Source organism: Glycine max, chromosome 13, assembly GCF_000004515.6.
Source record: "Glycine max cultivar Williams 82 chromosome 13, Glycine_max_v4.0, whole genome shotgun sequence".
NCBI lineage: Eukaryota > Viridiplantae > Streptophyta > Magnoliopsida > Fabales > Fabaceae > Glycine > Glycine max.
This window is the reverse complement of record NC_038249.2, coordinates 30,699,675-30,716,657: the sequence shown is the minus strand read 5'-3', so window position 1 is coordinate 30,716,657 and position 16,983 is coordinate 30,699,675. Positions and strand designations below refer to the sequence as shown.

The window sequence follows — 16,983 nt, the reverse complement described above, 5'->3', positions numbered from 1 at the left end:
CAGTTTTACAAGTTATAAAAATTAAGTTAGTTTTTTTTTTAAATTGAGACTTAATTTAAAAGTTTTTACCTTTTGACAACTTAATATTGTTTTCGGTATAGATTATATATATATATATATATTATTGAAAGTAATTTTTCTCAAATGGAATAAAATCAATCGGAGCAACAAAATTCTTCTTACACATACTATATCAAAGTCTCAAACTTCTGAGACTTAATGTAGTATTTAATTAACCGAATAATGCATGCATTAAACCTAAATAAAAATGAAACTCATATTCAATTTTGTATTTTGTTTTGAGCATAAAATAATAAAAGCATAGGCCATCAACTCTAAACCATAGAATAATAGCATGAGCGAGTTGATAAACACGAACCTGTGGGCCCCAGGAAAGTGACCTCCGACGCTACCTGAGCCAAGAGTGGATGGGTCCCACACACGCGAACTCAAAGAAAGTAACGAATGAGGATTGAGCATTTGATAGAGTCTACGAGAGCCACTACTTTAGATACGCACGCTCACACGTGTCAACCGCGCGTTCCACTACTCCACTCGCTCTCTCTCTCTCGCTCCGTCGCCGTTTTACCAAAACACGCCAACCCTCTCTTCCAAACTAACTAATCTCTCTATCTTCTTCTCTTCGCGTAGCGCGTCGTCCCCCGCAACGACGTCGTTTCATGGTTACGTTATTGTTGTTGTGCTGATTCTCTCTCCGAAAATCTTCTGAGGGCTTCTCGGCGATGAGTGGAGTAATACATTCTCTGGTGTTTGATTCCGCGTTTCCATTTTTCAATTTCTCTGTCTCGCATGTAAGAAATGTTTGATTGGAACGACGAAGAGGTTAGTCAATTTTGTCCCTTTTTCCCCCATTTTTAGATCGTAGTTTGTTTGTAATTGTAGTAAACTTGGTATATATTTATTTATTTTTTGGTTTGTTAGATGTATATGTTTTTTTTACTAAACGTGCCTAGATTACTTTGATTGGATATATATATATATATATATATATATATATATATATATATATATATATATATTTTAAATTTCTCGAGGGTGTATTTTTGGTGGTTTGAGAATTGACTATGAAATGATTATAAGAAATTGAAATTATGATGAAGATGTTGCCTTGTGTTGCTTCCTGTTTATCCTTTCGCTGTGAAAATTAAATATTTTTGGGAGCTTTGACGAAGGGTTGGTCTCATTTGTTGTGTTGTGTCTTAGAGGTTCAAATCTGAGGTAGAATGAAAGAGAAAAACACTTTGCTGCCTTCTTTAGTTATTTAGATGTTCAGAGAATTCTTTGTGAATAACATCTTTAGGAGAGGAGGATAAGGATAGTTTATGTGATAAAGGGGAAATTTGGTTGATGGTCTAAAGTAGATGAGGGGATGAGGAATGGACTGTGGACTTGATCCAGTAAGCAGTGTTTTGGAAAAATGATATTCCAATCTCAAAATATTTCATTGAGAGAACATGCAAAGGGAAGTTGGGAATTGCGTTATGGTTGGATTGTGAGTTAGACATTCTGTTTATTTAAGAGAAGTGGGAAGGGGAATTAGCCTTTTTTGTTTTGGTTCAAAAGGGAGGGAAGGGATATTAAAAATTAATTTAGTTTTATATTCTTGCAATTTTAAATTTCAAAATATATGTGTAGATGTTTTAGTCAATGCAACTATAATGTTTTAATCTCCCCTCCCCTCTAAAACCACTAATATTGGAGGGGAGAAAAAATTGGACATGGAGCAATTTTTCTCCACTCCATTCCCGCCCCTCCTGAAGATTGAACCAAACAACAAAACATTATAAAAATCCCTCCCCTCCCTTCCATTTCCCCCAACTAAACAATAGGTAAGAGTATAGTCACTGCCAGATACCTTTAAATGAAGTTTGGAATTAATGAGGAGTAATGGAGGTGGAAGGTGGTCAAGATTTGTATTTTGTAGTGCCTAGAAATGATAATAAGAAAAATCAACGCTATTTTTGTTGATACATTTTGGGAAAGCTGGTGGCTGCACTTGGATTCATGATTTTTTGTGATTCCACACAATAAGGAGGCATGGGAAAAGAGTGGATCAATTATATTGTAGCAAGGGAGATGTGAAGATGTTATGGTTTCTTCCTATGGTATATTATTGGTTCCTATTCACAAAGTAGTTGGGGGGGGGGGGGGGGGGGTGAGGACTGAAAAAGTTAGATATGAAAACCTTCTGGTGTACACATTGTTAGAATCTTTTTTGTTGCACTGATGATTGCAATCTTGGAGTTAGGGTTGATTGAGTTTTCCCATATTGTCTATTGACTGGATTTAAATATTTACTACACTTGTCATAGTGCACATAAATGAAAGGAATTGATGTCACACATGGATTGGGGTAAAACAATAAGAATTTATAGTTTTAAGTATTAGTTCCTACATGTGATTTCCATGATCTGCAATATTTTGTTCTCTCCTTTTTTGTGTTTATTGTTCATTACTTGTGATGATCATGGGTACTACAGTCCAATTTGTGACTGCATATTCCCTTTCCATTCTACTTTGATAAGGCAGAAATTATACTTTATTTTGTTATGAGGGGCAAAGGAATATTTGATGCATGGAGTGACACTTTTAATAAATTCACATTGTAATTGATGCCTCGAGAGAAAGAAGAAAATAAAATTTTGGGTGCTAAGATGGGGAGAAGTATCGAAGATAGGAGGTTTGTTTTAATCAAGGTGTAATAAAATATATTGAAAAGTGTTATAGGATTAAGTAGTTTGTTATTTGGTTGATGTGTGTTAGCAATGTTATCAATTGTGGATTACGGTCCATGTTGGAAAGCCAAAATTTTGTTGTTTACTCTTGCAAATGGTGTTGCAAGCAAATAGTGGAAGCATAGTGGATGAATTAAAAATAAGTATAATCTATATGAAAATATAAAAAGAATCTGCTAAATATACATAATAAAAACTAACAACATATAAAAAATTACAAAATTAGAAATATACTCTTAGAAGTTTTATCAAAGTCTCATCATAACATTAGCATAAAATCTCAACACAACACTGAAAAAGATAAAAAAATACAAAACTAAAAATATCGTAGAAGTGAGAAGGAAAGGATGAAGGGGGAAAAAAGACAAATCAAGAAAAAAAAAAACAGAAAAGGAGAAAAAAGGGATGGTGACAAAAATTGAATAAAATAACAAAAAATAAAAATAGAAAAAAGGAGAAAAAAATTGTGAAAAAGAAAAAAGAAGGAAAGAAAGATAAAAAAAAGAGGAGAGAAAAAAGTTGGTGAGAAAAACTGAATTAAAAAATAGACAAAAAACAAGAAATATAGAGAAGATATAAAGAAGAGATGGTGAGGAAAAAAATAGCAAATGAAGAAGAATAGAGAGAAAAAAAAAGGATAGAAGAGGTTTTGCCAGAGTTAGAATATCTGGCGGGTTGTAGAGGGAGAAGATGAGTGGCAATCATCTTTTGAAATTCTTTAAAAGAAAATTTAAAGGATAAAAGAGGGTCCATGTTTTCCATAAACTGCCAGGCACAAAAGGTAAAATGGCAAAGTATTAGTATTTACCCGTGTCTATAAATGTCCCTACTGCTAGCATCTGAAGTGTTTATTTTTCTTGTTGGGTTTTGCCTCATCAATATTAATTATATGTTTTACAATGGATTGTTTTCAGCTCGCTAACATAGTATGGGGTGAGGCGGGTGAGAGTGATGATCATATTGTGCCTTATCCGGAGGCAAGTGAAGATCTTAATGACAAGAAAGAATGGAATCAGGAAGCTTCTGCTACTAAACTGATTGAGCAGAGGAGAATAGAGGCTAAAACTGATTTTCATCAAGGAAAGCTAGGAAGCAGTTCCAAACTTGATATTATTGAGGGATCTTCTGCCTCAGAATCTGGCACAAAGTCATGGCCTGACTTATCTTTATCCAATGCAGCTAAAACTGATCAGGGTTCCCTGGGTGCAGAAGTATCTAAAAATTTAGGTGAAATTAGCAAATTTATTTCAGCAAAGAGGTGGTAAAATTACTTATTGAAATTATTAGTAGACTAGACAGCATGCCTGTCAGTGTATTTGTTTGTTTGTGTACAGATGTATGCCTTCTGGTTTCTTCTGGGTTCATGTTCTGCCATCATTATATGAAAAGCTATAAACATGTATCGTATGTAGTTATATTTTATCATTTCTAATTATATATATTCATATATATCTGTAACAGAAGAGACTACCCAGCTTGAAAAGGATGTAGAAAAGCAAGGTGATTTTGTCAACTATGCCTGGGATAACATAGGAAGCTTTGATGATCTTGATCGAATTTTCAGGTAAAGTATATTATTTGTAATATTCTTATGTGGTACATGCATTTTCTGTGTTAATTATTAACTTGAGTTGACTCTAACTATATATTTTCTGAACTTGACAAGTAATTATAATGGATAAAACTTCTCTTTTTCCTTTTATTCTCTTCTTGAAAATTTGTGTTACAAATTTACACCACTTCTTACTCATGGATCAATCTGAGTATAAGTAAGTGCCCTTAAACTTGTGTCGGTCAAACTCAGATGGAGCCATGTGTGCATGTATGCACAGTTGTAGTGGCAATAAGTGTCTAGGGAGTAAGATCCACTAAATAGGCACTGGGACCCACATATTTAGTAAGTCCCACATGAATTTCAACCAATGATAAATCGTGTTAGAAAGAATGTATTAGAGTGTGATAAAAAAAGGACGATATTATGTTGTCAAATTTATGAAGATCTGCTGTTCTTCACTGATTAAACTTGGAACTTAGACTTCAGGCTGCCAACTTTTGATGTTGTTTATAAGTATTTTACAATTCCTGGGATTAGTTATATTGCACATATGATGAATAACGTTGAACATAAGTACTAACATAGTAACATTCCTGATTAACACTTAATATTTATTGAACTATTTCTGTCCTTGTACTCATAGTTTTGTGAGCTTCCATTGTTTACAATGGTATATGTCTGACTGAATATTCTCACAAGTGATGATTTTGCAGCAATGATGACCCTATATTTGGCCATGTAAGTCTTGAGAATTCTGATGAGCTGTGGTCTTCCAAAGACGTGAGTAACAGTGCAGTACCCATACTCTTGGAAGCTCCAAACCCAACAAGTGCTTTAAGCAACAGATCTGAGCCTTTGGAAATTAAAGCAGAATATGTTCAACAGAATGATCAATCATTTTCCCCTAGATTTAAGAAGATTGGCAATTCTTCATCTCATGATATTGCGAATGCTCCTGCAAACACATTCAATGTAGGATATGATAGAGATAGAATTGCCCCAGCTGATAAGGAGCAACAGGTATGTCAAGCCATATTGGAGAATGACCAGTGATGTAAAATGGAAACAAAGAGCCAAGAAGCAATCTCTATACTTGAGAGTTTCTATATTTTGATATCAATAATAAGCTGATATTCGTAAGATAAATAACATGTCATTTATGGGATACTTAAAGATCCTAAATCTGTAAAGTTCAGCAAGTGAGACAACCCAAACTTAATCTTCAAGGAATCCTTGTCCTAATCCTAATCTAAGAGAAAGCTATAATAATGGGATAAGATGTCCCAAGACCCAAACAAATAAACCCAAAATTCTGAAAATTTTGATAATATGCACCCTGGACTAGTGAAATGTTGCCACTAGCTTAGCTAGACAAATTAGTCACTTGTAACCTTTCCTTCATCACCTTTGCAGCTTCTTATACAATGCAAATTCCTTTTGCTAAATTTACAATCCAAACAAGGAATTTTACAAATGAAATTTTTTTTAGTAACAACTTAGAGATTACTACATCCTATTTCTAGTTTCAAGCTTACACTCGAAACATTTTAGAGGTGTTTCAAGTATAAGCAGCATAAGCTATGAAGCGGACTTTGACCCAGACATGACACATACACAAACACTGGGACATGGCTAATGGCTAAAGTCTAAAACGTAGAATAGGGGGACACATCATACACACACATGGGGACACATCAACATGACAAAAATTTAAATTGATGATTAAGATTTATATATACAAACCTCACAAAAAAGGTACTACACTACAAGAGTCATCATGTGCCACAATGCAAGAACTTTATCTCTTTACGAAAAGAATCTAAGAAAACAACTTGCTAAGTTCTTTAATAAAGAGTCACAAAAAAAGATACTAAGAGAAAGCATTATTGAAAAGAAAAATCCAAAAAACAACTTGCTAATATTAATTTATTCTTTAGGTAGGTTTTTAATTTTTTTTTTTTACAAAAAGATGTGTCCAGCGTGTGTTCAGGCCGTTTCGCTGCCGTGTCGAAGTCCAAAAAAAAAATTGGACACTGCAAAAATGTGTTAGTCACGTGTCGGTGTCCAAAATGTGTTGGACGCCCCGACACGTCTTCAGCTGGTGTGTTTGTGCTTCATATGCATAAGGGGCTTTATTGTCCACTCTTTTGTGCTTTCTGAGGTCAGAGATTTATGGTTACGTGTTCCTTGATTGCTAAATTACTTGGAAATTTGAAATTAGTTCGTTGGCATTTTTAGGAAGAAATGACAAATGATTTTTACATGTTTCTTGGTTTGAGTTGTTTATTTTCTGCGTGTTCTTTCAATAGAAATACACTTCTGTTGTGTCGTCCTATCCTATGGAATGTATGCTGTTTATCAAAATTTTCAAATTTTTCTTACTCATCCTTAGCATAACTATGTGCTGCCTCTGGAAGTTGCCTTTTTCCTTCTCAAAGTCAACAAACTTTTTAACCCTTCATTGTTCTTGTTATTCAGGATTTTGGGCAAAATAATCAGTTGAAAGCTCGGAAAAAATCACAAGGTAAACAAGAGGTAAAAGCATTGCAGGAGTTTTATGGTAGCTGGTCTCCTTCATCAACTACATGTGGACAATTTCAGAATCAGCAGTCTTCAGTCATACAGTCTTCTCCCTCTTCAATTCTTGGGAAACGGAACCAGCTTCAAGGACCTGAGACACTATACCAGGACATCAGAAATACATATGTGACATCCTCTGCATATGAGAACCTTACAAATACATATTCTTCTATGTCAACGCTACCACAAGCACAGTCAGGAGTTCTTATGCGACAGCCTCTGCTTTCTGGGTATGAAGCATCTCTTGGTGTTATGAATCCTGTGAGCAAGTCTGTGGACTTAGTTAAGCCTCTTACAATGACTCCCCAGGAAAAAATTGAAAAATTGAGGAGGCGGCAGCAAATGCAAGCAATGCTTGCTATTCAGAAGCAACAGCAAGAATTCAGCCATCAAGTTCCTAGCTCTAATAAATCAATGAATGAAAAATGTGCCATAGAAATGCATAGTCAACTTTGTGATGGGGCTGATCCTGAAATTGAAGATTTAAGAACAACTCTAGATCCACCAACTGAGCAAGATGATTCTAATACAATCTCTCTGGCAATTGATGATCTTTTTGTTGAAGACACCATACTGTACATGCTTCAGGATGTTATATCAAAGGTGAGGTTGAGTTTTATAATGGTTTAAACTATGTTGTACAATTTTCTCCTTCTATACTAATTCAGACATACCTACAATCCTGAGGCAAACTTTTTCTACAGTTAGATGTCAACATAAGACTCTGCATTAGAGATAGCTTGTTCCGGTTGGCTCAAAGTGCTATGCAAAGGAATTATGCTAGTGATACAAGCAGTACAAACAACAGTAGCAGAGAAGAACTTAAAGTTGCTGCAAGAGAAGAAAGAAGTAGCCAAAACAGGTTTGGAAAACTATTAAGATGCATAGCTACTTTAATTTCATGACTTGTTTGTTTTATATTCATTGGTCAAGCACTTGTTATAAGTTCAGTATCATTTTTTCTTCATTTCTAGTGGAAAAACTCAGAATGTTAAGTGGTGGCAATTCAAAGGTAATAAACATTTGAACTTTAAGAAGAAGTTGTTGGAGGAAGATAATGGGAAATCACAAAGTAGTACTAACCTCTTTTGGGATGGGATGTCTAAAAAGTTTGGAAGGTTAATAATGTAGTCTCGGGTGAATCAAAAGGTTTTGAATTGAGAGATATGGAATTTTGGTAGTGGAATAAAACTGCAAGAAAAAGTGAGAAACAAAAGGTAGTGTTTTAAGGCCTTACACAGGTGCAATAATGTTGAATATTGGGCTATGTATCGGAAGGTGAGAAATATGACAAGGAAAGCTGTGAATGAGTAACAATCCATGGCTTTTGAGGAATTTTAGTAAGATCTAGAACTATTAGAGAGGGAGAACTATTTTTATAAGTTCTTCAATGATGGACAAAGATTTACCTATAATATGAAAGGATTAGAAATCCCAGAAGACAAACAAAATTGGGTTTACTGTCATCTATCACAAAATTTGAGTTGATAGATAATGGCTAAGTTGTTGGTCCTGGAGGTATTCTTATTGATGCTTATTAGAAGTGTGTATGAGAATAGGGTATCATTTGTCTCAGTAAACTATTTAATGAGATTTTAAGATCTAAAAAACTGATAGATGAATGAAGGGGGAGCACTGTGGTTCCTATATATAAAAACAAAGAAGATATTAGAGTGGTGTAAACTACAAAAGGATAACTTATTTCCCATTCTATGAAATTATGGGAAAAAGTGATAGAACATAGATTAAGAGAAGAGCTTGGAATTGTGGAGAATCAATTTTGATTTATCATTTATGTATGATGGTCTACAAAGGAGGATATTTATCTTCTACGGGGGTTGATAGAAAGGTACAAGTAGGAAAAGAGACTTACATATGCTTTTTATTGACTTAGCAAAAACATATCATTGAGTGTCAAGAGATGTTTTGTGGAAGACTATGGAAAAAAAAGGTGTTCACATGACTTATATTCAGATTATACAATACATGTATGATGGGGTAACTACTAGTGTGAAAACTCCTAGAAGTGAGACTAATAACTTTTCTATAAGGATAGGTTTATATCAAGGCTTAGCCTTGGGCTCAAACTTGTTTAAGGTAGTCTTGGATGTACTTACTAGAGACACACAAAAGATTATCCCTAAATGCATATTTTTTATGGATGATATAATTCTGATCGAGGAATTAAGGAAAGAGGTTAACTCTACACTTGGGCTTTAAAGACTGACTTTGGAATCAAATTGTTTTCATTTAAGAGCAAGAAAGAGTATATGCATTGTCATACCACAGGTTTCTAAGTTTTAGTATTTGGGATCAACATTACAAAATGATGGAAAAATTAATGAAGATGTTACACATGATACCGATTGAGTGTTAACCATATTAAAGATGACCACACTGTCTCAACTAATCAATTGTCGTTTTGGTTATTGAATATCATGATTTGCCTTATGAGATGCTAATATATATATATTTTTTTACCTGTATGAATCGTATCACAGATATGCTAGGATTGCTGATGTTGAAACCAAGACAAATCCCATCGATCGAACTGTAGCTCATTTGCTCTTTCATAGGCCTTTGGATTTAACTGGGAATTATCCTGATAAGCTTGAGTCACCTATTTCTGCTAAGATACAATATGAAAGCAAAGAAGCTAACCTCGAGAAGTTTCCTATGGGATGCTTGCCAGATGAGGACATGAAAAGTAATCAACAAATTTCTCCCCAAGTGCTTGAGGCCCAGCCTCAGGACCAATTTAAAAACAGTCATTGCAGAGACTCCTCAGAGAATGCTTCTAACAATGATCTAGCTGATGCTGGAGATCAGGTGCTTGAAGCCTCTCAATGAAGAAAAAGGTTCCCCAGAAATTGGAGATATGCAAATGTTCTCTGTTATTGTCAGCTGTCTGGATCATAATCAAGGCAACCGTTAAAGTCTATCATCATATAATCCTGAACAGCTGTTTCGCATGTGCATGTTATCATTAATATTTATGTTTCGTCTGTCAAAATCTTGACAATATATGTATCTCAGCATATGAACTTACTCAACTTGGTCAGTGCTGACTTATGTTAATAATTACTTCAGACTTGTGTAGTAGTAAATGCTCCTAATGTCAAAGACTACGTCAGATTTGTGTAGTAGTAATGCCACTCATGTCAAATAGTCAAGTCTTCACCCAACTGGTTTGGATGAAGCTTAAAGTTGGTGTTAGATTTCTGTATTATGTAACTCGTTTTAGTTGCCCCACATCAATAGCTAAACCTGTTGACTGTCATTGAGATTGAGTCTTGATATCAAATTATGGTTTTTATTAGGTTTATGTATGTTTCTGGTTTGACCGGTTGGTCATGGATTCAAATCCAGAAACATCTTTGCATATGCAAGGGTATGACTGTATAATGGCGTCCGGATCCGCTCCATTTCCAATTTACTGAATCCTGTGTGTTAAAGCTTTTAAACGGTTGTGATTTTGTTTACTTAGTTCAATTTTTTTATAGATAAAGGCTGAAATGCGTGAGAACAACATGCAAAATGATTCTCGAAGCAATGACACTGCCACACTGGTGCCCTTGTCACACTAACCCCGACCAAGGTTGCAGTGCAAAACCATCTTTGCCTCCACCAAGTCGCCGTCCCTCGCCACTGCTGGAGGCCAAACATCCAACCCAATTTCCCATCTCTCTCCGCTCAACAATTCACAACTTTATGATGTTCGAGACTTGTAAGGATGAAGCAAGTGGTGCTCCTTGTTCTGTGCTTTGTTCTCATCTTTGGTTTTATTTTTTCCATTGAACGAATGAATGTAAATAATTTCAGATTATAAAATTTGAAATTCGTTTATGTTATCTATAATTTCTTAAACGTGAGCATAGTGATATAGATGGAGACATAAATTTATCCCCGAATATAAGCAATTAAAATGGTTAATCTGCGTTAATTAATATAATAGATTAACGACAGTTCATTTTGCATTAAAATTACGTCTGTGCATCATTATATAATTAAATATTTTATATGAAATTTGATTTTTTTTCTGCTGAAGTTCTGGGCAAAGCCACCCCAGAACCAAATTAAATAATACCCAATTGGGAGTTTATTACATCAACATCCTCCATTAAGGAGTTCACAACAAAGGAAGGGACTGAATTACAAAAGCAAACATCAGAAGACTCAGATAAGCCAAATTTGGCAAAAGAATAAGCTAAATGACTAGCTTCTTTGCTGATGTGCACTATAACACACTGCTTGAATGGAGCTTTAACTTTCGAAATCTCCAACAGAAGCTCTTCAAATTGGTTTCCAGAAAAGCTCACATCATCCAAGAGCTTCACCGCCTCAAGACAGTTAGACTCCACATTCAGATTCATATCACCTTTGTCTCAACCCATAAGCAAGCCATAAAGAATAGTCCAAAGCTCAGCCTCCAAGAATGGCCCAACTTATTACTACTGATATTTGAAATCATCCAATCACCCAAGTTGTTCTGGAAAAACAGAGTTATCAGAGATACTAAAAGATAACCACACTTGTTTTGCCCAGTAATTACAATCTCGCAGAGCATGCAACAACGATTCAATATGCTCACAAGTCACAACACAACGTACACATCTCATCAGTAGCCGTATGCCTGTAACTTCTCAACTCATTTGTTGGAAGATTCCCTTGAACAATCTTCCACAGATGATATTTTATGCGCTCCGGCCCTTGCCATTTCCAAAATATTCTTGTTCAATTGGCTATGTATCAAATTACTAGACTTTGATAACCCGATATAAGTCTCACGAGTCGAGAATTTTCCATCAGAAGAATCATTCCATTCCAAATAATAATCATTATTAGAGCTACAAGGAGGTTTCATAATCAGAATTTTCTGAACTATGTCTAGAGGCAGTTCAGAAGATAACTGCTCCACATTCCAGACTCCATTTGCATTAACAAAAAAGCGCACCAGATTGTTGTCTAAGATTCCCTCAACCAGGGACCCAATAATCCTCACAGAACCGGATTCTTCTACCATTTCCCTCTCTTCATAATAAGTTTGGCACTAAACTGTCCCAATGATTGACAATTCCCTGCCAAAGGTTTGAGCCTGGCTTGCGCTGATCAATAAGTGGTGGAACATCGTTCTCCACATTTGTACTTCGAGCGGACCATTCTAACCCAAAGAGCATTTGGTTTGGTGCACAAATTCCATCCTACTTTCATTAAGAGAGCATGGTTGATAGTGCTAGCTTTCCTAAGCCCAAAACCTCCGTGCTTCTTTGGGGTGCAAATGGAATCCCAATTCTTCCAATGCACTTCTCTAGAATTGGTAGTATGACCCCCAAAAAAATTACGACAATGTTTATCAATTTCCTCACAAACTGACGAAGGGAGAAGAGAGATTTGCGTCACATAATTAGGCATGGCTTGTATAACTGCTTTAGTCAAAGTAACTCGGCTTGCTATGGACAGTCGGGATGTCTTCCACTCACTAAAACTTTGAGTAACTTTATCAAGAAGAAATTGATAATTTTGCTTAGAAACTCTATCATGGTGAAGAAGGACACCCAAATATTTTCCAAGACTCGTCGTTCTTTGAAAACCACACTTTTGAACAATTTGATCTCTAACTTCCCAATGGTCATTGCTGGAGAAAAATATTCTTGTTTTTATCAACACTATAACCTTTTCACCCGAGCTATTACAGAAAAGATCAAGAACTTTTCTCAAAACCTCAAATTGTTCCACAATAGCTTCTGCGAAACTGGAGAAGATCGTTTGCAAAGGCTAGATGCGATAGCTTAGGAGCACTTCTTGACAACTGAATAGACTTCCACATTTTTTCCTTCACATCATAGTTAATCAAGTGAAAAATCCTTTCAATACAAAGAACAAAGAGATAGGGGGAGATTGGATCTCCTTGCCTAACTCCTCTAGATGGAATGAGTTTTTCAAGAGCCTCTCCATTCCAAAGCACCTGAAAAGAAGTAGAAGAAATACACCATCTCACCATGCTAATAAAAATTTCTGGCAATCCAATTATCCCTCAATGTATCAAACACAAACTCCCACTTCAAACGATCATAAGCTTTCTCCAAATCCACTTTAATAGCCATTCAACCCCCTTATCCCTTCTTATTTTTCATGGAGTGGATTACCTTGAGCAATGCTGATGTTATTCCCAATATGTCTATTCGGTATGAAACTACATTGATAAGGGTCAACCAATTCTTCCATAACTCTTATCAGTCTTGCAGAGAGGATTTTTGTCACTGTTTTATACGAGACATTGCATAAATTGATAGGCCTAAAATGCATCATGTTCACCACAGGGTCTATCTTTGGGATGAGAGAAATAAGAGTATCATTGAGGCCTGAAACCTTAGAAGGATTAGAAAACACACTCCTACCACTTCCCACGGGTTCTTATAAAAGGCTTCCTAAAGGCCATCAACTGCTGGAGCTTTGTCTATTCTCCAACATATAATTATCATGATTGCGTTTCAGATAAGAGATTTTATCCATATTTTTAAGACGCTTACGGTTAAAGATGTTACCAAGGACTTCTTTATTGCATTTGTGAAGAGCTTCTTGAAAATCTTGAATGCGATCAACCCAATCAACATCCTCCTTCCAGAACTCTATAGAAAAGATATGAAGCCCTCATGCATCATCCACGAAGCAACAAAACGAAAAGGCCTCCTCCTTTTATTTTCACCTCTCTTATAAGTCATCTTAATGAGAATAGCCCTATGATCAGATTTGAAGTAGGGCAGATGAAGAATAAGATCATTTTGGAAATGGATCCTCTAGTCAAGAACTCAAGATTAACCAACAGACGGTCAAGATGCTCTAGAAGGTTTCCTCTTTTCCATGTAAATGCTGGTCCCTGAAAACCTGCATCAATAAGTTCAGATTCTGACATCACATGCTGAAAATCCTGAGCCCCCCTCCACGGAGGGTTATTAGAGCCCCCACTACAATCGTGTTGCTAAAGAATAGGGTTAAAGTCTCCAATCACTGACCAAGGTCCCTTGACATTTTCTGTTAACTCAATCAAGGAGTCCCATAATAACTTTCGCAGTTGGATGTTAGGACTAGAATACACCAAAATAAGAAACCAACTAGCCTGCTTCTTCCACCCCACCTTCATGTGAACAAATTGATGATCACTCTGAAGAATTTCAACCTTTCACACATCAGACTTCCACAAACACCATATACCACCAGATTGACCACGACCCTCCTGAATGAAGTAACTATCAAACACCAACCTTGGGATAATTTTGTTTGCTGAATCTCTCGTAGCATATAGTCTCCAGCAAAAAATGCAAGGCAATGTCATATTCCTTACAAATATACTTTATAAGGGCCCCAAATCCACGAGAACATGTTCCACGACAATTCTAGGCTAAAACATTCATCCTAAGTTAGGATGAGTTGTTCTTTTCAAAAGATAGTTTCCTTATTTTCTCCCTTAGTGAGAAAAATTACGCCGAGGTTTCAATCGCGAGTGTAAAGATTGTAAACCGTAATCTTCTTTGCTTCTGGCTTTAGTGATAGAAAGATATGTCGACGAGGGTAGTTTGTCTACTACATATGAAATTTGATGTTTATATATTTTTTAAGTGAACTTTAATTCTTTAAAATGGCTCCCCCACTCATCCTAGTCTGCTGCCTCCGTCCCTACTTATACTATTCTTGATCACCAAAGCATACCAAATATTACCAACTAATTATTTAGTGATCAGGATTTGGTGCATTACAACAATTTTGAATGCTGAACTTCAGGCAATTTTGCATGGCATCAAAGTTGGCTTGGTCTAAAGGATGACATAATTTAATTTGTCATTCAGATTCTAAAGTGGCAATTGATTTCATCACTAAGGGTGTTTCTGTTTTCCATCCTTACTATCTTTTGGTGGAACAAATTCGATCATTCATGACAATGCAAGGTCATATCATGTTCAGTCATTGCTACAAGGAAAACAACTACTTCTGTGCTGATGCTTTAGCCAAGAAAGGAGCTCAAAATGATTCTCTTCTCACGGTCTGGTTTTAGAATATGCGTTAGGTGTATCTGTGGTTAGATATAGCTAGTCTTTTCTTCTTTTGCTAGTTGTTGTTCCATTTCTGATTGATAAAAGAAAAAACTAGTAATTTTTTATCAATTAACTATTATTATCTAATATATTATAGACACAATTTATGAATTTTGTAAGTCTTTAATATATTATTATTTTATACCACATTTAGACTCAATTCTAAGAATTATAATTATATTTTTTTTATTTTAACAAATAATTAATAGATATTACTCTATCCAATTTTGATCCCGTATCAGAGATTTTTAAAATTTTATGAAATGATTTTTTAAGTCTTTAATATATTAATTCACGGGAAGTATATATTATAAGGATATAATAATGATAATGACAATAATTTATTATATTTTATTAAATATTAAAATAATGAATAACGATGATGATAATTATATTTTGTTATTAAAAAATATTTTTATTAAGATTAATTGATAATTAATAATATTAATTTATAGTATCATTTAAAGGTATAACATTCTCAAATTAAGGTAATTAGCCAAATTTATTATTTGAACATTCAAACAATCAATTAAAACATATATAGATTAATTTTATATATTACAGTGACGTAAATATGTATTTGATTTGACATAATAAGTGAACTGCTTAAAATCAATACATGTATTTATCACATGATATTAATTTATTTATAATTATCTTTCTCATCAGATCAAATTCTACTTAAATTCATTCATCCTCAAAATATCAAAATTAAATTATAAACTTTATATAAGCAAAACAATAAATTAAAAAGTTTTTTATAAGGTAAGGTAATATTCAGTAAAAATATCCTAAGGTTATATTGCTTTTTATAATTTTTAACATAATTTTATCTAAATATGATATTTAAAGTTTACTTGATAATTTCTTTTACAGTTCAAACATTTCTATATGGCATATAAAACATAAAAAGGTAAATTAAATATAAAAAATGAATTCGCTCAAATATTGTTATCCCAAATCAAACTTCAATCACTCAATTGTTGTTTATTATTTCTAATACATTTTTTTATTCATTTGAAAATATATTTTTGAAATTTTAACAACTTTAATTTAAGTATTGTAATCAATATAATATTATTTTAAAAATTAAATAACATTGATTTGAATCAATTTACAAATTACTAGTTATATTACTAATACTTAAACAAATAAAATAAATAAATTAAACTAAACCATACATATATGTTATATCCATTTATAATAAATTGATCATACTGCTTTTATATATATATATATATATATATGAAAACTTTAACATGTTAGTTTTATTTAAAAAAATTATAAAAAAGGTTTTTACACGTGGACAAATGTTACTTTTTATGAATATTAATCATCAACAAAGTTATTAAATATTTTAAATATGATTAAAAAAATAAACTAAATCATCATTTTTAAAGAAATAAAGTTAACAGGAAAATGTAAGACATCATCAAACTGAAAGAGATCCTACCTAGGATAATGCCTCAAGGGTAACAATTTTCTAGAACATTTGTATATATAAAAATATATTTTACTATTTATTGACATATCTACTAATATACATTTATTAAAATTCAAAATAAATAATTAATAATATATTAAAAATTTAAAATAATATAAAATTCTCCTATAAATTATAAAATATAAATTTAATTTCCATCAAAGACATGGAGAATTAAGCTAGTATATACAAAAAGTAAACTTTAATGCTTATGCATTGACAATGTAAACATTTACAATATTATCCTATCATAAATTAGTATTTAAATTACTTTAAATAATTATTTTAAAAGTCGATAAATTTATCACATATGATTGATTGTAACGGGATAAATGTGTATAAAAAATTACACTTTCAATACATAACCCTTTTTCTCTAAAAGAAATTATAAAATATTAAGATTAATTGATTATTTAATATTAAAAAAATAATTGAGGCTCCGTTATTAAGAAAAGTTAAATCATATATTTTATTCATACTTTTAGATAAAAGGTGCATAAATAAATCTAAGTCGTCATT

The 16,983-nt window shown here is 33.6% G+C and overlaps 1 protein-coding gene across 1 annotated transcript; it reads left to right on the top strand.

Annotated features, from left to right (window-relative positions):
* The first annotated feature begins 483 nt into the window (after positions 1-483).
* On the top strand, positions 484-10,171 carry LOC100781565 (protein LNK2). The gene is made up of 7 exons (XM_003542784.5): positions 484-843; positions 3,671-3,983; positions 4,218-4,320; positions 5,025-5,331; positions 6,790-7,494; positions 7,596-7,753; positions 9,393-10,171. Exons 1-7 carry the CDS (start codon positions 820-822, stop codon positions 9,739-9,741), a joined length of 1,959 nt encoding a protein of 652 aa, XP_003542832.1. The 5' UTR covers positions 484-819; the 3' UTR covers positions 9,742-10,171.
* The last annotated feature ends 6,812 nt before the right edge of the window (positions 10,172-16,983 follow it).